At 39.6% G+C, this 26,462-nt stretch overlaps 1 protein-coding gene across 11 annotated transcripts in view; it reads left to right on the top strand.

Annotated features, from left to right (window-relative positions):
* LOC122996819 (neurexin-1a-like) overlaps positions 1-26,141 on the top strand; it is a 269,296-nt gene extending 243,155 nt beyond the window's left edge. For 2 of the 11 annotated variants that reach the window (XM_044372532.1, XM_044372527.1), the window contains 2 exons: positions 9,373-9,451; positions 23,994-26,141. In XM_044372532.1, the coding sequence (XP_044228467.1) occupies positions 9,373-9,451; positions 23,994-24,298 (384 nt within the window). In that variant the 3' untranslated portion in view covers positions 24,299-26,141. Of the gene's footprint in view, positions 1-9,372; positions 9,461-23,993 lie in introns of all 11 variants that reach the window. The other 9 variants (XM_044372530.1, XM_044372526.1, XM_044372538.1 and 6 more) reach the window with 6 other exon arrangements.
* The last annotated feature ends 321 nt before the right edge of the window (positions 26,142-26,462 follow it).

Below are 26,462 nucleotides of genomic sequence, written 5' to 3'. Positions count from 1 at the left end.
AAATAAAATTATACCATCTGTTCACAAGTCTAAGGCTGAATTTAAAAAAAGGTCTATATAAAGAGCAGGTCTAGTCATTCTGCTATTACGACCCTGCCACCGGTACAGATTTATAAACTGTGTCTTTTTTAAATATTATTTCTCTCTACATTTTAAACCTGTATCTTTTGTTTTCTCTCTGCTGAATGAGAGCATTGCTCATTAGTTTATGGCGGTCACGCTCGGCCTTTTGTGAATGACACATCCAGACCTGGAGGACAGGAATCTGATTATGATGACGCTCTGTGGGAGCTACATGCAACCTGGTCTGCTGTTGTAGGGCAAAGCTGCTCTTCCTCTTTCCTCATGTCATGTCTTTGCAAACGTTACACATGGGAATTAGGCCCGAGTACATTCATCTCAGCGGTGATGGCATCTATATTAGGATGACAAATTTGTTCCTGTCACCTGATGAGGGACTGGGACTGCATGTCAAGATGCAGGTAAAGTCAGGAAGACAGTGATTTGTGGCCGAGCTGAATATCTCTTCCTCTCTTGCTCTCGCTGTCTCAAAACACACACAGGCAAATGCTTGGATTTGTCATCTATTTTTAGATTTTGAGGGAAAAGAATGCAAAATGAAGCATTACATAGTCACTTTGGATTGAACTGAACTCTTTCCCCCAAAATGACAAGTGTTTGTATGTTTGCATTTAGATAGAGAGCAGCATGATTACAAGCCATTCTCTGGTAATTGTTATTCCTGCCTCACTCCCCAGTTTATCCTTAATGTATGATATTCCTCCTGGTCAGTCCTCTGCTCTCAGGCCAGATTACTACCAAGGCGAGCTACCACGCACAGAGCTCCAGATTCGATTTTAGATAACGAAAATATCAGGGCATCCAGAGGGGAAAATGCTTCAATGCCGACAGATTTAATTTATCTGAGAAGTGTGAAAGCAAGGATAAGGGAGGAGGGACAAAGTCAACCATGTACTATACTTCTATGGAGCGCTGTTTATGCATAGGCAAGAGAGAAAAGAAATGAGAGAACAAGAGGGGGGAGCGTAGGAGGTAGATGGAGGCTGATAGTGTCTTATGAATTTCATATTAAGATTTTATCATTTAGAGCATGTAGCTAACAGAAGGCATCCAGCCTTCTCCTGTGTAATCTGCTAGAAGCTGTATACTACATGGCAGCAGCTCAACGTGCATTCTTCTGCACTTGTCCATATTGTGTGCACATTATTTATAAGTCCCCAGTAATAAATAATAAGAACCAAGCTTAATTAGAAATCAAAATATGAACTGTTTATCATACATTGTGCAGAATGACGAGTCTACAGTGGTATTGAGCACCAGTCACACATGGTTCACTCTGAGTCAGTGACTGACATGGTGATTGTGTGACGCAGGCGCTGACTGGGAAATGGACTTTGTGTTTCCTCCTACACGGCACGACAACTTCCCTGCGTACCTTGGTGCCTCAGCCGTATCATACGCTGTGCTAAATGTTGAATCCGCATTAAGGCCATGTGGATGACTGTTCCTGAACAAAAAAAAAAAGTTGAACAGGGTCCTAAGGGGGACTTAAGGAACATCTACAAAGCAGCACAGCAGTGCCTTGAAGCGGCCCCATTAGAAGGCATCCTCACACAGTAGCGTTCTTTGGTCCCTGAGAGGGAGTGTGTTTAACGAGGGCACAGTCATTGTGTACATTTTGAAGCAGCTCTGTAATTACCCCTCATCTACTTGCACAGCGCACCTTTACACTCCTACATTAGCCCATACCTGTCCCTTGTATTAAGCACTCAAATGCAGTCTTTCATTTTGCACAGCAGAAGCTTTCCTGAGCCTGCACACTAGCAGTCAATGTTCACTCATTCTTGAGTCTTGCTGTTATTTTGGTCACTAAATATGGTCTTTTTACTGTGTTGTTTTCCTTGAATTTGCAAATATTCATCAACACACTGTTACATTCCCAACAACCTTTATACACCTAGTTATAATGGAATTAAATGCCCTTTGCAAAACGTACACAATACCAAACAACTGTTTCTGAATAGATTGAATCCATCAGACTGTTAATGTGTAGCAGAAATAATCAAACAAACAGTATTTTACTATAATTTCTATCCCTATTCCAGTCCTATTTTGAATTAGATTTATGGTTCAGGGTATATTAAAAATGATATTACCAGTCAGCTTGGGAATGTGTGTCTCTGTGTGCAACTGTGCTTGTATGTTTCCATATTGCGTGCTGTGAGTGTACCAGGTGTGTGAAGCTGCCTCCCGGCACCTTGTTAGACTGTCTGGGGTGCAGTGACTTAAAGCCTCGAGGAAGATGTATGGCAAGACAGGAACATGTGGGTACCAGGGGAGGAGATGGAGAGCCTCGGACCATTCTTTTTTTAATGACACTGTGATACTCAGCCTGAGGTCCAGTTGCAGCAACAGCTGGTTCGTTTTAAATAAAGCAAAGCCTTTCTCCCAAAAGGGACAATGTCTCATAACTTAGCAAGTGAAAACAGCTGTCCACCATGGCCAGTTTTATGTTATGGCATACACAAGCAGTCAAAACAGAAAGATGTGATACCAATTATTCAGACTTAATTGCCTTTGAGAAGTGCCAGCATCTTTTTTTATATGAATTCTCTGGTGCTCTGAGGATTCACACTACCTACTGAATGCACTCAGTGGCCTGCTCATATGCAATATAATGTAATGCCTTGGGTAATTACTGACAGCTAATACATTTTGTTGTTGAAATGTTTTGATGCTCCTTAAACTTAAGTTGTTGGAGGCAAAAGTCAAAATTGTTTATGAGAGAACAGGTTTGTTTATCATAAAATTAATGATGATGCAGTGCATGCTATAAAACAATGGACTATTGTTAACAAGCAGTTTGTAAATTGTATTTTGAAAGCTGTATATATCTAATGTGCCTATTAATTTCCCGTATTATATCCATTTAGTCATATGGGCACAACATATTAACTTTAAAGCACTGTGATATCCCAATGACTCTTCTGCATGCAGTGTATAACAAGAGTGAAGCTGTTTTCTTTTGCAAACATTATTTTTGATACAAGACTTTGTCGTTATAACAGAACGATATTTTTATATGTGAACAGATTATAGTGCAGTGCACTTTTATAGATTATAGTAACCAGTCTTTCTTGGTGAAGCGATCGTTTCACACTTAAGTTTGCATAGCAGACAACATCTCAGTAACATCTCAACAAAGCCTTTCCTGGGAAAAAATAATGCAGCATCTGCTCTTGTTTATTGCATATATTTTTGTTGTGTGTATTGACGGATGTTCTTTTGGCAATGTCTGTTTTGGAGCTTTGTTGATTCATTTGCTCAGAATTGCAGAATCTCTTGTAAATCCTTCTCAGCGAAGATACAGTAGAGAATATCTCTATTTTTACCCAGCTGGTTGTTCCCTATTGTTCCTCACTCTACTGTGAGAGTCGCAGTGGCAAGCTGATGTACCACCATGAAGCCTTGCATCAGAGCTTTTCTTTAATTGTTAAACAGACCATAGAATCAAGATATTTTGAACATAAGTTTTGAACATGATACATGTTATAGATATATAACCTGTATATATATGTATATATATTCATCAATGTTTGTCCTACAGCTGAGCTGTGACAGCGATAATGTCATTCCATTGTCTTCCAGCCACGCTGAAGTCTGACTCTGTGTGAGTCCGTGATGTTGACAGCTTGGCAGACCAGCAGTAGGAAGAGTGTGGGCGAAGGCCAGGCAATACACTGAGCTGAACCCACAGTCTTAGAGGCCCACACGCCTTCATTATTCAGTTGGAATCCATTGAGCATCTGGGACTAAATTATTCATCAACATCGACCTAGTTCCAGGGTGCTAAGTTAGATACTTGGATGTCATCAGACGTTCTGATAAGGGCTGCTGCTGCAGCGTGATAGCTGCCATGGGTAAATAGAGTGTGTGTGCTCGGATCATAAAGAGTACTGGCCGCCATTATGTTGTTATAGACTGTAGTTTTGTAGATCAGATCCTTTAGGTGTATGGAGCTCAGTGTACGAATAGGGAGGAATTCTTCAGCCCGTGTCTAACCATGAGCCGTCTCTATCTGCTGTCCCACTGCCTCCCGTCCTCTCTCTCTCTCTCGCCGGCCCGCTAATGATGTGTTGCTGCTAGACTGAAGCTTAGGACAACAAACTCCTCCCAATTAGTCTGTGCAGACTACAAGTCTGGTCAGATCTGGACACTAGCAGGCCACTATCAGTGTAAATCTGTGACAGCATGAGAAATAATGGCACAATCTCTGCACAGGAACATATACAGAATACTGATTCTTCTGCTTTTAGGGGCATTTTGAGCTTTGGCTTCAAGAGCTGGTGCCAATTATAGACAAGATATAAATAACATTTCCAGCTGTAGTATTGGCTTAAGGTGGAGTCTTGAGTACGCCCTTGATATGATTTATCTGGGATTATTGTGAGAGAAGGAAATAAAAGAAGCATGAGGACAATTCCAAGTATAGTAAGAACCACCTTGTAGCATAGTTTTTATTCTGACTTTGAACTGATAGTATTCCTTGTTGCCTATATTTCTTCAGACTTTGTGATAGTTGAACAGACTAATTATACTTGTGTAAACCATATATACACCCTGTTAATTTAGGCCTCCTAGCTAAATAAGACAAAAATGGTTTTGGCTGATAATTTAAGTATTATAATTGGTAGAGAAATACCGTTGGTACTTTAAAATATCATATTGAAGGGCTGCTTATTTTCCTTCATATTTCAACAAACACACCCCATCTGTAAGCAAAATACATTAAGCTTATATATTTGAAATCCCTGAAGTCCTGTTGTCATATACAATGATTAAGGTACTAAAACCTGCTCTGTTAGGATAAAAAGTAGAATTAGAATGAATGTCAAGGAAGATAGCCATACTACAAATAAAAACCAGCATTTATTTTCCAGACAAGAAGAGCCTTTGGTGCATGACTGTAACAAGCAGTCCACCTCTGGTTATCAGTGATTTCTTCCATGTATTGTCTTGCCTGAAAATAGCGACAGCCCGTGGGGAACAGTTATTCAGTACGGCGCTTACATCTAATGGATTGTGAGCAGTATGAACATATGGGTTGTGGATGTTGTGGAAATGGAGGATGAGACATACACAGACAAAGATCAGAACACTTTGTGAGGAAAAATGTGCAGGTTTGCATGCAGTCTAGCAGACTGCTGAAGGCTTTTTTTGTGTTATGATAATGTGCAGCAGATAAGCCATTTTCTCTTTGATTTTTCAATCAACCCAGAATTTACTGGCAGTAAGCATTTTTTGGTATTTTGAAAAAGTACTGGGCTTTACAGCAGATCTTAATGAGCAACAGATTATGGACACTGAGTAAAAAAAATATCAATTTTCTTACTGGCACCGATCAGCAATATAACAAGAGAGAGAGCTTTACAAAACAAGAGCTTGGACAAAAACAGGGCTTACCAGGGAAAACAGAAAAGCAGAGAGGCAAAAGAAAACAGCAAGCATCCTCAGTGGAATACATTACCAGGACAGTAGAGGCATGCTTCGGATAAATCCTTCAAATGCCTTCAGTGTCCTCCTGACTTTCAGCTCGTCTCCAAAGAGACATGTTGTGTGCCAGAGAGCATTCATCAAATTAGACCAGAGAGAAAACAATGTGAAAACTAGCGGCTCTCCATAGAGACATGCCGACAGGTTATCACAGAGAAGGTGTCTCTTGCTCTCGAGCACCAGGGCAGCAGCACACAGCATCCTCCCAGAAGAGCGGCCCTCCCCTCCCTCCCTTTCCCTGCTTCAGCTAAGGATTAAGAGGGGAGAACATGCATTCAGGAGGGAAGTTTACAAATGTACTGCATTATAGTAAAGCCATCTGCTCCATACAGTAGTTATTAGGGAGTGGCATTCAATACTGTGTAGTCGAGCATTAGCAGGGAACAGATATGCGTTTGTAGGGTTGCAGATAAGACGGTGTCCAGAAAGAATGAGACTGCTGACTAAGCTTTAGAGAGCACATGCAGACCAGGGCTCAGCCTGGACATCTCATTAAGGAGGACCATTATCAATCCTCAGAGATCGAAAGGCAGCATGACAGAGCTAAAGAAAGCACGAAGGCGCCTTTGGCTGAGTCAGGTTGGAATTTCCACATCACCTTTGATGGTTCAATCGGTGCAGGAGCCAAGGTCATTCGATAACCTTACTTCACTATTAGGTCTACAAAGATTATTTTTCATTGTATCTTAGCATTGCTTGTATAATACCCCTTATACCTGAAGTATCTGAAATGGCACTGTACTTAGAAACTATGAAATTTCTCATACTTTTATATGAACACTAAAAGCAAGTTTCTCTCTGCAGTATCTCTTTTTCTTCCACTTTTTGTGTGTTTCATACTCCCAACTGTCTCCCTAGCTTTTCTCAATACATCTCATAGGAGCGTGCTCTCTGCTGCTCTGAGCAGGGGCAGATAAATGAGCTGTGCTGTAGGTTCACCATGGCTTCAGCACTTTACCGCTAGATTAATGATGCTTTGTGAGCCCCGAGCCTTTGCTTTTAGCATTTTAGATGTACCTTCATAAAATGAACTACAGGTACATCTTGTTTATACGCGTATCTATCGGAGCATCTTTCCTGTGGGCATGCTGCTCTTTGCATCAGTAAACTCCGCTGAGCTAATGAACCCTCCCAAAAACATACAGTATTTGTCGAGAATGACATTTAGATGAAGAAACCAAATTTTTATTTTTTTTTTTGACTCAAAATCACAGCAGTGTCAAAATCATCACATGCATATCCTGTGTTATTTAAGATATCTCCTTTAGAAAAGATTCCCGTGTCCTTTTCTGGCATCCAGGCCAAGCTGCCTGTCAGTTTTCATCACAGTGGCTAAATTGCATGGTAAGCCCCTCACATACCCCACATTGAATTGTCACGGGTGAGAAAGAAGCCAAGCGTTGGAGGAGGACACCATGAATTGGTAATGTTATTGGATTTCAACCAGGTCATGACCACATCAAAATGTTGACCTACACACTAATCCTAGCTAGCAGACTGATGCCCAGTAACGTGAATTCATTTTAGTGTTGATTCAGAGGCTTATATCCACTACACACAGAAGATTCATTTAAAAGTATAGAATAGGGTTGATATTTTGATAAGATCAAAGAAAGATTGGACTTAGATGTGGCTTACAGGCACAATTGAGCCACGGTTACACGGATCTAGAGACAGCCTTTGTCCTTGGAAGGTGAAATGAGCATGACATTATTTTGTGTTATGAAAGTCTATATCATGGCTTCCTGTCAATTATTTGAAAGTTCCAGTGAAGTCCGTGTAATGCAGATTATAAATGGTAAAATGATACCATTTTACACCTACTCAGATTACATGTCAATATTTTCTCCAGCTTTTACAAGCAAAACAAAAGGCTTCAAATTGCACTGTATCTCATGAACAACTGGATTTAATCTCCATTCCTGTAATTACAAAATCAAAGACTGCTTTTATAAAGAGATAAACAAACATCCATATGTATTATTGGATTTCACTGTGGTGATGGAGTTTAAGGTCTCACGCTGTAGCTGTCTGACCTGAATGAGGAGACAGAAACAAATAAATATGAACGGGCATACACCTCCACTCAGGCTATTCTATGGGGAGTTAACCTACATCTAGTACACCCACATCACATTGCTTCCTCTTCTCCGCTTGCAAATAAATCTGAAGGACAGACTTGAAGGGGGGGAGAGAGAGAGAGTGAGAGTGGTAAGGTGGGAAGAAGAGAGAGGGAGTATTGATTCCTTGATTCCCGTACCTCTGCCAGTGAGTGCAGAGTGTCAAGATCTCCCGCCAGGAAAAACAAATCACACGGCTGAAGTGATGGATGTGGCACTCCAGGATCCAGTGGTTTTGCCATCTGGATGGCCGACACTGTATATCAGCCTCATGAACAGCAAATTAAATTTACATTTGGACGGCTTCCCCAGGCTTCACCCGGCACAGATGCACCAAAAACAGCCCTCCACCACAACTCCCTTAATGGGTTTGATCTATCATTTCCAGGTCTACTATGTAAAGATGATGTCGGTCCGTGTTCAGAATGTGGAAATGATGTCGCAGTCCCAATAAAATCACATTAGATGCAGCCAAATGGATGTTAAGCAAAATGACATCACCTTTAATTTCCTTAAGATGAGTCAATACTAATCCAACTTGTAGATATATTTTGATGCACAGTCAAACATCAACAAAATAATAACACAAATTGAATAAAACTCCAAGTCCATCTTCATTTTTGGGACTTAAATGCATTACAGCCCTTCATCTGTTTTCTCATTTTGTGTTTGTCATACGCATGCAAGCTCCAGAGTATGAGAATTTTTAGAACATAAATATTGCCAAGCATGCATTTGAGGGCTTAAAAAAAAATATTAGTACAAAAGGGATAAGTAGAGGTGTAAGGCTAAATGTATAGCAGCAGGTTATTCTGCTTAGCAAGGCTACATAGCTGAAAATCTAACCCAGCCCTGAAGAGGCTGCCATGCTTAAATTGAAACGACCTTTAACGCAGAGCTGATCAAATGGCCTGGAGCAAGACCATAAAAGAACATTGCAGAATAATGTTTTACAGTATACTTTTTTTCTGGTCTTTTGTTTGCCCTTTCCCATTCTCTACGAGGGTAAAATATATTGTGTTTGGCAGGTGAAGAAGTGCATTGAAAACAGTCTGAAATGGATTTGGCATTAGAGTAGATGTGGCAGCAGAATAATTAAGCACCTCCATATGTGCCGTGAATTTTGTTTATTTCTGATGCTTACTTTGTGAAAAAGAGATATGGAATCACATCATAAGAAATGAGGAGAAAAATATTGATTTAAACCTCTGCTCCTCTGCCCTTTATTTTCCAATCTCTTTTTTTTTTTTAAGCTTTCATGGCTGGTTGTCCTCTAAATGTCAGAGGTGTTTCGTGATGGCTCTTAACAATCCCTTGAAGGGCTATGCAAAGCCACACAGTGCAACACAAATTGAGCATGCAAGTTGACAATTGTGCTGTGAACTTTAGCCTCCGCTGTTCCTCAAAAATCTGATCTTATTTCTGTAAGGATAGTGCTGCCTGGAAAGCAGTGTAGCAGCTGCTGCAGCGCCAGGCAGCAAGTGACCATGCTGACAGATAAATCCAGCAGCCAAACAGTGTAGCTGTCTGGATTCACATCTCATCTGCTGCACTCTTCTTCACCTAACCCTCTGGAAACACCGCTATTGGTAGTTCTGAGTGGGAGCCATCTTACCTCATTGATGCAGCTAAGTGTGCTCTGCCCTCACCACTCCACTGTGTGCTTCTCTCTTTTCAGACAACTGACGACTTGTTAGTGGCATCAGCCGAGTGTCCGAGCGATGATGAGGACATTGATCCCTGTGAGCCGAGCTCAGGTGGGTTAGGTTAGTCATCTCTTTTTATTCTACTTCTCTCTGGGTGTGTCAGTGTGTCTCTGTGTGTCATAATATAGTCCACCCCCACCACACACTCACTAACACACAGCATTTAAATGAGCAGATTGGAGTTTTAGTTATAGCTTGAAAAGCTACCACTGACTGCAGGATACAGCAAGCTGGAGGCTATCCATTAAGTCTGTCTGGGAAGTCTGCAATAGAGCATGGTTTCACTGGTTCTAATTTAATGTGTAGTAACATAAAATATAAATGTAATAAAACTTATAGAAGGCAATGACTTTTATTTATTTTCAGTTATGACCATAGTATTCATGGTCTTTTAAAGGCTCCATGAAACAGAAGATAGAGCTGCTTTAGCTTCTGTACTGTGAAGAATTTCCCAGTGAAACATAATATTTGATCAATGTACAGTTACAACAAGTGTTTATAAGTCAAATCCTTTGTATTTGATTGTCTAGCTAAAAAGTGGGCAGGCAAACACACATCTCTTCCTGTCTCTCTGCATATTGCTCTGTTAGCTACTAGACCCACAAACGGTGAAGTGCGGTTTTATGTGACCAGTGTGGTCACATTTGATTGGAAGAACTTTTGTAGACGCCCCTGAGTGCAGGATGAGTCACCAAACATTTGAAATCGTTTTACAGGAAGAGAAAAGACAGGGATTTTGATGTAAAAATACTTTGATACTGATTTTTTGACATATATTTGGCGCATAACAAGAGATAAATGAACAATTAACACAGGAACACAGGATTAAAGCTGGGAAAATGTATTTTTAATTTCATGGGGCCTTTAATGTAGTTTTGGCAACATTTATTTTAATAGCTTTAGGCTACTATGGACAACCGGAACATGGAAGGTCAGTTTGGCAAACATTTTAATTATGATAGCTTAAAGGGGACCTATTATGCTTTTCCTTATTTTCAGTCATATATATAATGTTACAGTGTCGAATGTTCATATTAAATGTGGCCAAAGTGTCAAATGTCAACGAGGTAAATGTATGTAGAAGTAATCGCTGTGAGCAAAAAGCACCAGCTTCAGACTGCTCTGAACACTCGGTTTCCAAAGTTTTTTTCCACCCGAGCCTACGTTTGCTCGTGATGGATTTCTTTATATGGTCATCTCCAGGCACAGCGCGCAAGTTCACCGTTTTGTTCCGCTAACATTATGGGCAGCATATTCAATTGGCGGCCCACGAGCCACATCTGGCCCAGAAGCATCCTCCAAGTGGCCTAGCAAGCTTGAATTAAATAGGCTACTTTAATAGCAATTTTAATATTTTAATTGTAATATTATTTTATAAAATAGCATTGTTATTGTGTAGCCTAAATAGTTCCTGCACTGTGGCCATGGTCTAAAATCCGAAAGCAGTCAGAAAACAAAACCAGCATTACAGGATCGGAGTCAACCGGGAATGAGAGTTGCGCATGAGCAAGTGGGTGAAGGAGAAGAGTTGAATTGTTGCAGGAAGACAACAGTGGAAGGGTGAGTGAGAGTTGGAGAGAGGAGGAAGAGTTTGCTGTGTTGGAGTACAGAAAGTGTAACTTAGTGTTACCTAAAAGATTTTCAAAGTCATGGCTGAATATTTGGCTGATTATTTAGCCGTCTTTCTGCAACAACTTAACTCCGAGTGAGACTTCTCCTTGAGCAAAACTTGGCCAGACACAATAACAAACAGACTGGATCAAGCAAAAGGTAAAGAAAAACATTTTATTTCTCTATGTGGTCCTTTCCATAAAGTTGTCAGACACTAATAATAACAATGTGAGCCTGTCAGTGGCAAAAACAAGCACTTTTAGTGGACGTACATGGAGATACTGGTAAAGAGAGATAGTGTGTTATTGGCTACTGTTATTGCCACTTGTTATGATTGTTATGATTGTATGCATTGATAACATTAGTTCTTTTTTATTCTGCTCCTGCACTTTGTGATGTGCGTGGGTCAGATATGAGACCAAAAAATTTTTTTTTCAAAAGTGAAACAATAAACATTGCTATTTTTTTACTACATTGATTTGGACTTGTTTAAAATGTCTCATTACCAAAAGCTAAAAAAAAAAGGTTTTTAAATAGGTTGCTGAAAATGTTTGGCCCATCTACATTTCCTGGTTTTAAAATCTGGCCCAATTGATTTTGTAATTGAATAGCCCTGCATGATGGCATTTTTCCATTGTTGTGGGGGTAGTCACGCCGAGCCATGACTCGAGTTGAGCTGGCACGCTGAGTGTTTTTCCATTATTACACAGTACAGCAAAGTGAAATAAATTGTTTACCTGTTGGAGGTGTGCTGGTCATCTCCAGCTCTTCATCAAACATCATCATCTCTGTGACTGTTTCTGCTTGTATTATTCCTTCCTGCATTATTTCTAACTGATCCACTGAACAAAGAGCTCCAAATATCTCCATATGTTGTTGTGTCAACCGGTTATTTAGCGCCATTAACGAAGCTCTACTAATTTGGTGAGGAACATGTTTAATTTCCTGTAAATTCTTCACAATAAAAGTGGCCTGTTATTTAGTCATTTAAAAGCTTTTAATTTGAAGCAGTAAAGCAGGAAATTTTGAGTTTTCATCAGCACTAACTTAATATGAGACTGATATGTGCTGCCCCTCAGCAGGCTTCCAGAAAGCTTGCCAATCAGAACAGGGTGGGCACATCGAGAGGGGGGCCTTTTAAGAGACAGAGGCTGAACTGAGGGGCTGCATAATGGGCCAGATAAGATAAATAAGGAGTTTTTTGAACTGTGAATCACGCAAAACTACTCTAGTGGAGTCCCAGAATAAAAAGAGCTAGGAATGAGCATAATATGTCCCCTTTCATGTGATAAACAGCATTTTTTTTCAGCAAAGCTGATTGTTTGCCTGCCCTGCTTTTTTTTTAACAATTTATTTATTATTTTTTTAATGGAAATGTTGGGTGGTCCATCCCTTTGGCCCAGACTGAAATATCTCAAAAACTATTGAATTATTGATGAATTACCATGAAATTGGTAAATGATAATGAATCTTACTGATTATACATTTCCCTCTAGTGCCACCATGAGCTTGACATCTGTGGTTTTGATTGAAATGTCAACTACTGGATAGAGTCACATCTCTCTCAAGATGAATTTGACCATCAGGTCAAAATGTTAATTTTTCCAGTATTTGCTAAATACCTACAAAACTAATGACATTCCCATCAGCCTCAGCTGTACAGTACTTTGTTTAGTGCTAATTAGCAAATGTGTGCAAATGTTTACACTATAAACTAAGATGGTGAGTATGTTAAACATTATATATGCTTAACATCAGCATGTCATTGTGAGCAGTTACATGCTGACATTAGCGTTTAGCTCATAGGACTGCTGTGAATAAGTAAATCCTCACAGAGCTACTATCGTGGCTGTAGACTCTTGACTGGACTGAAATTCCATTAATAATTATTGTTCTTTGGCTTCCATCCATTGTGACTGAACTCAGCCGAGCATTGCCACAGAACTGTTTCTCTGAGAAATCATGCATAACTAAAACTCCACACTGCTCACAGTGTTTTGTATGTGTTAATGCAGCTGCTTCACCATGTTTTAATTGTGCACCTATTCGTCATCATCAGCTCATGGCATTTGTTAATATGTAAACAGGGGACTTCTCAGAAAGACAGAACATACAGTTGTAATTATCAGACCCACACGACTCCAGCACATGATATCAAAAAGAGTGTAGAGTGTGAAGGTTGATGTTTTACACAAGTGTGTAGAGGGTCCCCACTGTTGTTAATTAAATTCTACAGGAAGCAGTAGGAGTTCGTCCTGTTGTTTCTCACGTGCTGTTGTTCATGATAGCTGCACATAGCATCCCTTGGAGTTTATGATTGCAGCACATAGTGCTCAGCACATAGTGCTCTTAATAAAACAATAAAAAAATATTTAATTTTAACTGCATGTTCTAGCACCCTGATAAATATACAACAAAGAAGCACTTCTTTCATTGCAAAATGTCTCAAGACACAGCTTCACTCTGACAAATTAGGATTGTAAATCTGTTTGTTCCCTACACTGCCGCCAAACTTTTAATCTCTTACCTTTCCACACATGGAAGGCAATTAAGTCTTAACCCGAGTGCCCGCCTATGAATAGAAGGATTTTTAAATGCATTCTGAAGTGATGAGAAGCACAGAGAACAATTAAGTCCAGACCCAAGGCCCCCCACTCCATCTAGATGTGCTATCGATCAGTATGTGGTCATAAAACCTCCACTAAATTAATGTCTGCCCCACAGCAAAGACTATCAACTTTCTAGTCTGTCTCTCTTCCTGTTACTCTGGCCTTCTTCTAGCAACATTAGCTTTCGCCACAGTTACTCTCTATCTATAACTCTGGCTCTCATCTTGGGTATTAGAGTGATATTCCCATCAGGCAACATCACAATAGGTACTTCCAATGTACATCTGCTACCTCTGTCAAATACCATACACAGGAGATTGTTCTGTGCACTGATTCACACTAGCAGCTTGCATTATGATATTTTTTGACAAGGGCATCTGCCAAAACATCAGTCGCGAACTGTGTGATGCTCAGGGACGCACATTCCCAGAGCAGAGTATCCCTCTCCCTCTGTGATCACTGAAGGGGATTTGACACCAGAGCTGCGGGCTCCCAGGGTGGCAGCTGTCTAACACCGTATCCTTATTAATATCTACATTCAGAACAATTCACACGCTCTGCCAAGCACTCACCACATCTCAGACGGTGTTGCTGTGCATAAAGAACTAGATCCACTGCTGATAAAGGGCTACTTTCTCATATTACTGTTTAGCCAACTCCTTTTAATGACGAGAATATATCATTTTTCAAGCAACACCTTGACAGTCTGTTCTGTCTGTGAACTCAAACGCAGAGGCCAGATGCTCACACTTTTGATACCTCGGGCTTCGCAGCACATGTATACAGGAGGATAATGTTGGTGCATAAGTGATCCCAAGAGGTGAGCTTTGAACCTGACTATTATGCGAGCTATCTATGGCCCAAGGTCAGCTCTAGATCATCCTGTATATCAGCGCGAGTCTCGTCCCACAGCAGTCCCTATCAGCCATTGAGTGACATCAATCGAGTAAACCTACTTATTGCCATGCTTTATTTCTCTTACCTCCGGAAACCATGGAAAGCCAGCTACACCAGCAGAGCTTATCACCCGGCAGGACTCAGATTAGATCATACTGCAGCAAATTGAATCCTCCCCCCTGGTTCAGGAAACCACAGAGGAATACACAGACCCATGATGCTGCAACACATCTGATCTGTAATGGGAGGCTGGTTCGGGGAGTGTGCATACACTCAGCAGCAGGGCCCTGACAGCTGAATATCACTGACTACCATTCTTTGTGATGCCTGTTGTGGAAATTGTTGAAGATTTTTTACGAGTTTAGCAAAATAAAATATGCAAAGTGCTTTAGCTTCCATGTGATCTCACCTCAAGTTCTTAGACTGAAAAGTAACAAAAGATATGCAGATATCCTGCATAATGACCTAATGTGCCTTAAAGGGCAATTCTGATGTTATAGAAATACTGTATAAATTCTGACATTTAGCCTGAAAGAGGACGGCATTTTCCACACAAAAAAAATATGATTGTTCATTGAAAGGCCATGATGAAGTGTTGGCCAATCATCTGGAGAAAATAAAGTTGTGGGCTCGCTTGTGTGAAAATAGCCTGGTGAACAGCCTGTCGAGATGGCGGCCGGCGCTGATTTTCAAGTGCCAACCCTCAGTTTTCATGGTGGAAGTTAATGGAACAGGTTGTTGCCGAGCTGCATGGGGTCAGATGGAACGGATGTCTCTTACCTACCTGCTTCATTTCATTGGCGTCATGCAGGCCGTTGATGGAGGGCAGCTGCTGCACGGCGACCCATATCCAAGGTTACATCCTGCAACTGCCTTTGTTCCTCATCATTTGGTTTTTCTCCTCAGAGCTTTTCTTTTTTTTCACTTTGCTGCTAGTCCTCCATATTGGCTCAAATTAGTCAGATTATACATTCCTAAAAAATATTAGAGTAAAATATTCTGAGAGGAAAACACAATAAATAAAGAAATCTAATATTTAATGTTGACCATTAGATCATTCAGAGCACTGAGTCTTGGGTAGAAGTTTATTACTTGTAACAATGTTTACCCAGAATTTGAATTAGATAATAAGCATATATTATTGTTATTGTTTCACTCCGTTAAGAATTTATGGAAAAGAGTATTGACTGAATTCTCAAAATATAAAATGGGACATTAATCTTTTTATACATCGAGGATGCACAACATAGGCAGTGAAATGACCAGGATATAAAAGAAAGTGTTCTGAACTTTTATTCAAACTGATGTTTTGATGATAACCGATGATAATTTATTGTTGTAATGCACATATTTTTCTGTCTTTAAAAGGAAAACTCAGTGTACCAGGTCAAAATGATACTCTCTTAATTGATATGGGAGAAAAAAACACATCGTACACGATGCTGAAAAAAGTAATGTTAAAGAAAGTTTTTCTTGCTCTTGATTTCAGAATACACAATGTCTCTTCTCTGAACTTAAATTCTCTGATCTCAGCCTCTCATGTATTTTTTTCTTCTTTTTTTTTCAATATATTTCTACATGGAGTGCACAGAAGTAGAATATCTCCAAACGTAGCATTGAAGCATTGGCAGGGTGTTTATCTTTTATATTTTTACACCCTTACCTTCTCCACCATATTAATTATGTAACAAGCAGTCATGTGAAATATGATTTGTATGAAAGAAATGGGCTCCTTGTCAAATACAAGTACCAGCCTGCAGCCTCAGTGTAAGTTCTGGTATACGCACCCTTCTACATTTCACAAATAATCTCTGTGTCTTTATTCTTAGCTCCAGCAGCTCTTTACTGTGAATTGCCCATAGGCAGGTTAAGGTTAATCATCTCTAGTTTCCTCTTCTCTCCATGCTCTCTAACCTCTTTCTATCCTCAAGCATTATGCTGTGACATTAGCAGCTACTAATGTGTTTGACATTTGTTTTAATAGATTTAATTTATGGGTAGGAAAACAATACATAGAGTAAACCAATAAATCAAACCACAAATGAATACTCTCTTTAACCCCATGGCAATGACGAGGATGCACCCAGCCAGGAGTGAAAAAAATTAGGGTAAATTATTGTTTTAAAAGTAGCTGTGAGATTAATGAAACATTAAGAGCACTGTGCTGGCTTAAGAGGTCACTGCCCACATTTAATAGGTTATTCAATCATACCCAGCTGGAACTCACTGCGTGTTCATTCCTTCCTTTGCTGAACACAGTGGCATGCACCTTGCATGCCAACAGACTGCCGCTAGCGGAGATGGTTTAACAAATGAAAAATCCTTCCCAAGACTAGATGCCTATTGAATGTGATCAGAGCTCATGCCCGTCAAACTAAACATGTCTGAAGCAACAGCGATGACCTTCAAGCCTCACGCATGCTCTTTTGCAAAATAAATATTGCTATTATTTGCATGGTATGCCAATTCATGCAGACAATCTTATGGAATTTTGCCATTTTTGTTTTCCCACACTCTTTCAGTGAGGATTATGCCTTCCAAGTCTTCTTTCTACATCCTATTTTAAATGAAGTGTGTTCTCAAAGAAAACAGGATTTCACACTCACTGTCAGTCTTTCTCTTTACTGATCCCACCATATTTATATTTTCAATTATTTTTTATTTTTCTACCACACATCTTTTTGGTTTGCTGACATTGATGCTAACACAATGTGTCTGTTTATAAGTCTAAGTAGGGCATGAAAGATTTTGCATACCCAAGTAAAGAAAAGACACCCAACCAAAGGTCCGTTACGGTAATAATATAAGTCAGTTAGGGCTTGGAAATATTAGCCAACAATTCACAGTTGACCAATCAGTAAAATGCTTTTGGAAAATACACTGAAATGTTAACTCTCTATTGATTTCTCCCTGTAGCAACAGGAAGAAAGACCTTTGATCTGTGCGCTTACAATACTGTTATTTCCTGAGCAAGAGAAGTAAAAATGTGTATCATATAATGTTGACCATTATGTTGTGAATGTGGACTAGTCTCCAGTAAATGATATACTTCTGTGTGCTAAAACCAAACCATAGGCTGCAATGCAAGGTCGTGCATTTGCAAGGGAAGGTTAATGAGCACAAAAAAAACATTAGTGATCACAATTTCTATGATAGAGCCACTAATATGATTCCTAAAATAAGGTTTTGAGAATTTCAAGCAGACATATTGGAATAACAGAGTGCCTTCATATGTCATAGACAGTTTGCAGAACAAATTGTGTCAAAAATGTTTCAGAATCACACAGTGCGAGTCTGTAGTGTAGATCTGGGTAAGTATTTGCAGCAGACTTCAGCTTTTATGCAGTCTTGAAGCTCCTGTTTATAGACCATAGGAAAGTGTAACCTAAGCATAAGACTCTTTAAGAATCTAAACAAGAGATGAACTCCAGACTTGTGGCGTTTATGCTGAGTAAGCTTAGCCCTCTTCTTTCATCTCGCCTCTTTTAGAGGAACCCCTCAGGGCAAAGGCTTAAACTGCAGCATACCTGTTACTGGGCTAAATCAAACACCTTTTAGTAATTCTCACTCGAACCTCATTTCATGCTCACTCAGCTCTCTGTTCATCATCCACCATCAGCATGTGCGGAGCCACTCCAGACTCACACATGCATGCTGTCATCAGGCATTCTGCCAGCATGTCACAAGTACAGGATGGCTTGCATCACTTCTCGAGGACACTCGGATAATTATAGAGGGAAGAGGGATTTAATAAGTGTTTTGGCTCTGCTGCAGTTGATACAGTGACCTGTCTGCAGACTGATCCCCAACTATATGACGGCTCTGACAGCTTGTGATTACGACTGGATATGTGAAGTAAGAAGATGGTATAACACTAATCTGGCTGAATAACAGCAATGTGTCACTGAGCATGCCAACTAAGCCCGGGTCGCTCTGAAGGCTTCCCACAGCCACACCTCCTTAAGCTCTTAAAGATGCACGGTGCACGGCCCATGTTTATCAACTGTTGCACACAAAATTTCCTTTAATTACCCATCATGCTAAAAATAACACTGAATTACTTTGGCTGATACATAAACACAGCATTGCTGTAGTGCATCCATTTATGAAAAAGCATCGTCCATGCGTACTCTACAAAACTCTTTAAACCCATTACTACCATCAGTTAATGAAAGGTCAAGCCCAGTCTGTCCATTCAATATATCCTAAGTAGTCCTGGTTGCTCCATTACCTCTCAACAAGCCTCACACGCACCTGAAGTAACCCCCCCCAGCTCCACTCTCCGTGTTTTCCTTCATCCATGGCCCCGTCAACCTGCTCACCCTGTTACAAATTACCAAACAAATGAACCCTCTCGCTAGAGACAAATGAGGAAAAATAGTCTTTGAAGAGGACCATTTATTCAAATCCCGCTTGACAGCGTGGAATCTCTGATCCCATTCCTCTCCTTGAGAGCACATGGCAAAAGCAAGTCAGGCAAAAAGAAGGGGAATCACATCAGGCATTTCACAGGCTTTTAAATGACAAGTTCCATTGCACGAGTGCTAATATCTCTGAGAGGCGAGCCCGTTTAGCCATACTAAAGAATCCAGGAAGAGTTAAGAGGAAAGATGCTATCAAACAAACCCTGCAGTTACCAGAACATTGAAGCCAAACCAATCTCAGTGTTCATGTCATTGCACTCTTCAGTGCCTCTGTGTATGGCGAAGGTAATTCTTGGCCAGGCTATTTTCATTTTCCTCACTAATATTATGGATGAGGGTCATGTATGTGATCATCCATGCTTCTTTGTTTACGGTTTTCCTTGTGCATCTCTACAACAGGAATATCAGCAAGGCTTGGTGAAGGGAAATGATTTGTAACGAAATGACTGAAACATTAACTGTTGTCCTTGTGAATAAAACAGCAAGGACTTTATGATGGTCTGGATGTGATACTGTAATTCAAGTCTCGCTCTGGGATGAGACAGAGAGGAGAAAGTTATTCCGCCAGCTTTTACACAAGTGCAATCCTTCAAAAGTTAACCCCCCTGAGTTTACCTCTATCGCTGCACCCCCGCTATGCTACCATGAAGCTAGGTGCCACTTTAAGGTCATTTTCCTCACGTCTAATTTTACCCTTGGGTACGCTCGAGTAGAGCGTATAAGAGCAGCCATCATTTTAAACACTTGTTTCAGGCGCTATTTCTTTCTCAGTTTATGTGCCTTCAATCTGAGGTGATGGAGTGCTAATGAACAGACAGGCAGATGCATTTTGACTGAAGTCTTATGAAGCCTTCTTGAAGGCCTCGTGTCTGCCATATCACTTTGCCCAACTTGAGGGAAAGAAAGTCCAAGGTGCACAGCCAGGCACACGGGTAACAAATGAGCCGCATCATCAGCTGTATCAATTAATCTAAGGGACTATGGAAGATCCCTGCCTGCCATCAGGTTGCTGTTTGATAGACACTGCTGGGACTAAATGCAAGCTAATGAGCTGTAATGAATGCTAATCTTTTTGAACAAAACATGGCTGTGTCAGCACTGTGCTAAATGTAGTGTTAATCCTTTAAGTAGTGGTCACTACCCAGCTTTCTTTGTTAAGATATTAAATTGGATTTGGCAGGGAAAGATTAGAGTTTCTGCAGATATCTTTCTGTGCGTGTAAGTTACATGTAAAATTAAATGAATGGATCACGTCGCTTACTTATTTAACATTTTGACTTTTCCAACTGTCGCCTCGCTGTAGGAGACAGCAAAGGTCTCATATACAACCCTCAAGTGCCACATCGAGAGCTCTCTCCTCCATCAACCTGCTATGTTATCTACACTTTCAACTTTTTGACCCCGAACAAAGGATAGATAGCAAATATGAAAGTAACTCACCGTTAATGCCCGCACAATGCTGGGGAAGAGCCGTGTCAACCAGTGGCTTTTGCCCACAAGGCGAGAGCATTCTTCACACCTGTCTGCAAGGATAAGTGGGCTTGTCACAAGCAGAGCTAATCTGTTGCAACGCTCAGTCACACTCAATCCCCCAGTGGTACTCTCCGCTTGTCCTTGAATGTCTGCTGGCATTGGAAGCTTACTTGGACCACTGATCAGTCTAACCATGGTGGAAAACATGTCAATGAACGGCAGGCAGCTTAAAGAACTTTTGCCCTTTACAGTTTTCATGCCCTTTTATGTTGGCATGAACAAGATCTACCTAAAATAGACACATGTGCCATCTGTGTGGGTCATTAGCCCATATTACACCATTCAAAGCAATTTTTGTTTGAACATTAAACTGTCGCTCAAGAAGAGAGATGAATGCAATCAAAAAGTGCTTTATCTCCAAGGTCATCGACACCGAGTGAGAGACAAAAGAAAGAAGAGTGAGGAGAGCTCTCAGACACATAAGGAAGGCTGTATTATGACTTGGACAGCATTCAAAATATGAATTGGGTGTGTTGATGTGCAATCACTTCCCTATTCACTAGCAGAAATGATCCCCAAAAGTGTACCGTCATACACTTACTAGTTTCTGTTTTAGAGGGATTTTTTAAAGCTGGTTTGATATCAAAGCTGAAGAATGCAATTATTTTTTAAAACCAAAACACCTTCTAAAAAAGTTGTCAGAAAAGTGGGGCAGCAGAATGGGACATAGTAGTTAGTGATATTGAACATTTAAAGCTCATTATAGTGTAAATGGAGTGTTTGTAATGTCTGCAAATTGTTTGTTGGTACGTTTTAGCTTCTTAACTACAAATCACTAATACTTAACATTTTTGTCGACTGTTTTTAAATGTATTTTTGGTATCCTGCTAAAAAACACATCCAGGCAGCCATTGTTTTCTATTAATTTCCATATGGCACAAAAATGAAATGGCAGACTCCTGAAACTGGAATTGTCTAATCCAACACAGTACACATCAAGTCTTCATTAATATTTGCCAAAGTGGTGTTATCTATTGATTTAACTGCATTAACTGCACAAACAAGCAGAAATAATGTAATGTTGCCACAGTTAATAAATGCAGTCTTTATGTTCACTGTGGTAGTTTTAAGTTTCAAGAGTTTGCTAATTATATTATAAATTATGTTGTAGATAAGAGAAATTGTTAGCTGTAATGTAAAGTATGTGATTTGTAGTAAATAAGACAAAACGTGTAAAATCACCTGTATGGTCCTTTAAATTGGCATTGCAATAACTATATGTTATATTCACTGGAATCTGAAGGACAGGCACACCTTCACCAACAAATCCTGAAGAACTGTCTCGCATTTATTTTGTGCTTGTTCGACATTGAAAAATTGCCACAAAAGTAGTATGTAGGATGGGATATGCTGTGTCATCTCATTAATTCTGCCTGTCCTTCACGGACCGAGAAGAAACAACCTTTTTATACAACACTCACAGAAGTTAGTTTGTCATACTGTAAAATAAGGATGTGATGAGATGAAGAAAAAGGTGATTATGACGAACTTCAATTGTAGCAAAATTTTGTTTTCCATGTCATTTCCTTTTGATGTAAGAGAGTTTATTCTCCACTATGGATACTGAGTTCAAGTTTAGGAAGACAGTTACTCATGTGGAAATATTACGCTGACTGCTGAAGATCAAAGGATTGAAATTATAAAGAGACAATGTTGTGGTTTCTGTTTTAGAGGGATTTTTTTGAGCCGGTTCAATATCAAAGCTGAAGGATGCAATTATTTTCTAAAATGAAAAATGCTTTCTAAAAAAGTAGTCAGAAAAGTGGGGCAGCAAAATGGGACATAAGGGACGGAACGTGAGGAATGGATTTCAATAAATGTCAAATATTCATGTTAAAATATAAAAAAATATAGATAGCTGTCATTGTAGAAGTAAAATCTAATTAGTTTGATGACAAATGACTTGATCGCATAAATATTGATGAATATTCAGATGAATATCATAGTTACTATTAATGTATATGTCATTAGATTCTGTTCATGATCTCATCTTCCCTTTTTATGAATTCCACAAAGTGTCAATAACAATGATTTTTTATTAAACTGGCACTCTACAGTATGTGCTGGGGAATAAAAAAGTGCTCCATGTATTACTTCTTAGTGCTGGATCACCATTGCTGCACTATATTCTCACCAGCCGTTACACTATAAGAGTGTTTCAGCAACTCTTTGGCCAAGGACACGGAGCAGCAGATCAGTGAAATTCTGCAAAGCTTGTTAAAATACTTTTAACATGACTGTGCAGTCAACACAGAGAAAATAAGTCAGACCTACATCTCAGCACAGCTATTTATGTTTCTGTTGTTATTGTTAGTTTGTCCAGCGCAAATGCAAATCAAAGCTTAACATCTTCACATCGACATAAGTATGATCTGAACCCAGCTGTAAATCCCTCAAATATTTTCTTTTTTTTTTTTTTTTTTTTTTTTTGCCCCGATCCAGTGGAAACAGATTGCTTTCATTTCCAATTGTTAGTGTTGAGTGTTTGGATTTCACAAACGCAACAAAGGCGGCTTAAGCAGAAATGATGACTGCTACAAAAACACACAGTGAGATGTGCCAGGAGGACTGAATAATATCAGGGGGCTGACGTGTTTTCAGAATATGCTCCATTGAATGGCAGGATTTCAAAACAGAAGTGGGGACAGCCTTTGGCAAAATCTGCTGAGTCAATTGAAGAATTGTCTTGCCTGAAATATTTATTTTCAGTGACTATGTGGTACAGTCATGCTGCGTGAATGTATAGTGACTGTTGGGAATGCGTTCTGCTCATTCATGACTGTGCTGTTAAACACGTAATGAGCTGTGAGCTTTAAACTGTGTTTCTCGTATGAATCGAATTCTTGTCGGTTTTTTGTTTCTGAATTAAGCAAATCTCTCCATCCTACAGTACAGCCTCTCACCTTCTTCACACTCCCATGTACAGTTCAGTGACTGTCATCAGAATAATGTTCTGCAGGAATTAAAATGCCAGTGGGCAGTAGATTAGACAGGTGAAATGACATGTACTTAAGTTGACAAAAATGTCCAGCTCATACATTTATCGAAAGTGAGGGTGGTGCAGGAATGACTGTGTAGCATTTCCATATAATTTCTACAGTAATGTAAGGTTTTCTGACTGCCAAAGGATATAAAATATAGTCTTTAAGAGTTTTATAAGAAAATCTACATGGGGTATTTGTGTCTCATTTAAATGTTTGGGTCATTTTTGACAGTTTTAGCTGGCATAGCAATGGGATTGTTAAATTCTTTAAGATTCAGATTCTTCATTTTCATAGATTTCATAGATTACTTTGTAATCTGCATGCTGTTCTATTAGGTGGGAAAACCAATTCTATATCTACTTTTGGCTTCAGCAACCGTGAGTCATGATGTCTGTGCTATTATTCAACACTGATCCACACATGCCGCTAGGAGAAATGCACCCATTCACTACCATCGATCTGGTAATGATGATGAACTGTAAAACACAGTGAATAGAGTACGTTTGTGGTAATCATACCTTTGTCTTCCTTGCAGCCAATCCTACTGGTGCTGGACCGAAGGGTGACCCAGGTACATCAGAGGTCTTCCGGGAGTCCAGCAGCACTACAGGGATGGTGGTTGGCATCGTAGCAGCGGCGGCACTTTGTATTCTCATCTTGCTTTACGCTATGTACAAATACCGGAATAGAGACGAGGGTTCGTACCATGTAGACGAGAGTCGCAACTACATCAGCAACTCGGCACAGTCCAACGGCACTGTTGTCAAAGAGAAACCAGTCAACACCGCAAAGACCTCAAGCAAGAACAAGAAGAACAAGGACAAGGAGTACTACGTGTGATTATCAAAGCTTTGGTCTCTGCTGGGCCACTTTAAACATTTATCGAAAAGACAAATCAGGACATCGTGTGTACAGTATAATAACAAAGATGAACCTTATTTAGTCGTTTTTTCCGATAAGACAATGCTCTGAAAAGTAAATATGAGGAATGAAAAAAATACCTTTCTTTAGACTCAAGCACTCAAGACAGTTTTAATGACTACAAGATGTACGGTCCAGAGACTGATGGATAAACATCTTTGGCAACCAGTTGAAAACGAACTGAATACATATCTTACATGTCAACCAAACATAAACCCATCTGTGACTTGTTTCCTTGGGAAGGATAATGTGATCGGACTCCCTTGTTTCTGGTAAACAGAGGAGCACAGATGCACTTTGCAAAGGAAGATTCAGCATTACAAACTCAATGTGTTCATTTACATTGCCTGTGTTTGTGTTGCTGGGACTTTTTTTCTAGAGAAAATGACACAATGCATAAATAAATACATACATAAATACGCCAAACATTTACTGTGGAGAGATGAAGAGAAAAAAAAAATCGGGTGACGGTGAATTCATAGAGAAAAAAATTATCCCTGATGGATGTCTGCGGAATCAGCCAAAGCACTCACTGAAGAGGCAGTGATGGCCGGTAAGGACTAATATCTGGCTGACTGAGCTGCTGCAGTGCAAATATGATAACGGACTGCAGTTTCTCTTGAAAGACTTACGTTTTAAAAAAGAAGAAAATGTCCATTGTGCCAGTAAGAAATCTGGAGGCCTTCGTTTTCACATCGTGTGAACTCAAAGGAGAGAGTTCCCTCAGAATTCGGGGGATGTCTCAAAAGTGATCATTCGGGAGCCATGCACGCAAAATTATCTTATTACAGTACATATGTTTATATACAGTACAACCACATCTATATGTGCTTTCTGGACTGTGACAAAGTGGTGTTTTATAGCCTGTTGTATAGATGATGCAAACTATAACTGCTCCTCAACCATTTTTGGAATAAAACTATAAAAAAAGGACAAAAAAGAAGACATAAGTGTTATTAAGTGTTGCTAGACATAGAAATTTTATGAAGACATCTGCATTATTTTTTTTTTCAATTGGATTATTTGATTCTTCCCTGTTTTTACATGTGTTCCTATATAGTTTTTATACAAATGCCAACCTGAGATAGATGATCCCAGACCAGTAGCAGCCTAACCTGTCCCAAAAACTGCACATGAATGCGGAGAGGCATGGCATGACAACCTGTGTGGCTCTCTCTTAAGGATACTGGTAGAATCACTGCCTTCCTCCTCAATCCTCACTTAACATGAGTGAGAATGAAGACCAAGAATATGAGTGATAAGGATGATGGATGATGATGATGATGATGATGATGATGATTAAGATAAATTTACCTGCTGTGTGTGTTTCCAAGTGGTATTATAAGATTGTCCGATGTGTGCTTGGGCTGATGAGAAACCTGAGGAGAATAACTCAAATAAGTCTCCATTTCAACTGTTCTGTGTTTGTTCTGTCATTCTGTCAGTCAATTCTGCTTTCCAGAGACCTGTACTTGGAATGAGTATGAGGAAAATGACCATGAACTATAAATGCTGATCATAAATTCTCTTTGTTTGCTCCTCTTTTATTTCTTCTTGAGTGTTTTATGTTAAATTGTAACTCTTCTTGTACTCCAAGTAAAAAAAAATAATTATAAAAAACTAGTTTTGAAAAATCTAATGAATAAAATATTACCTAAGTGAACTTAAACCAGTCTATGACAAAATGTATCAGAGAAATATGCAGGTATGGTGATTTTGTGTGTGTGTGTGTGTGTGTGTGTGTGTGTGTGTGTGTGTGTGTCATCCTGCACTCATTTTCAAGCTTTACCGGCCTGTTTTTTGTTTGTTTGTTTGACCTGGTTCATGTCTGTTTTTCTATAATTTAGGGAATAATTTGGTGTTTGTTTTACCATTGAATCCATTCATGTATTACATGTTTAGTACATGCTAAAGATTATAAGCACTCCAGAGGATGTGTCACATTCACACTACAAAGTTTAGGGTGGGTTGTACACATAGAAAATACAGCTAGTGGCTGTAAATCCCTGGACAGGCTATCAACAAGGCTTGCTGTCTGAAAACTTTAAATATTACATTTATTTACACTCAATTTGGTCAAATG

This window comes from Thunnus albacares, chromosome 14 (assembly GCF_914725855.1).
Source record: "Thunnus albacares chromosome 14, fThuAlb1.1, whole genome shotgun sequence".
Classification (NCBI taxonomy): domain Eukaryota; kingdom Metazoa; phylum Chordata; class Actinopteri; order Scombriformes; family Scombridae; genus Thunnus; species Thunnus albacares.
This window is presented reverse-complemented; position numbering and strand designations above follow the sequence as displayed.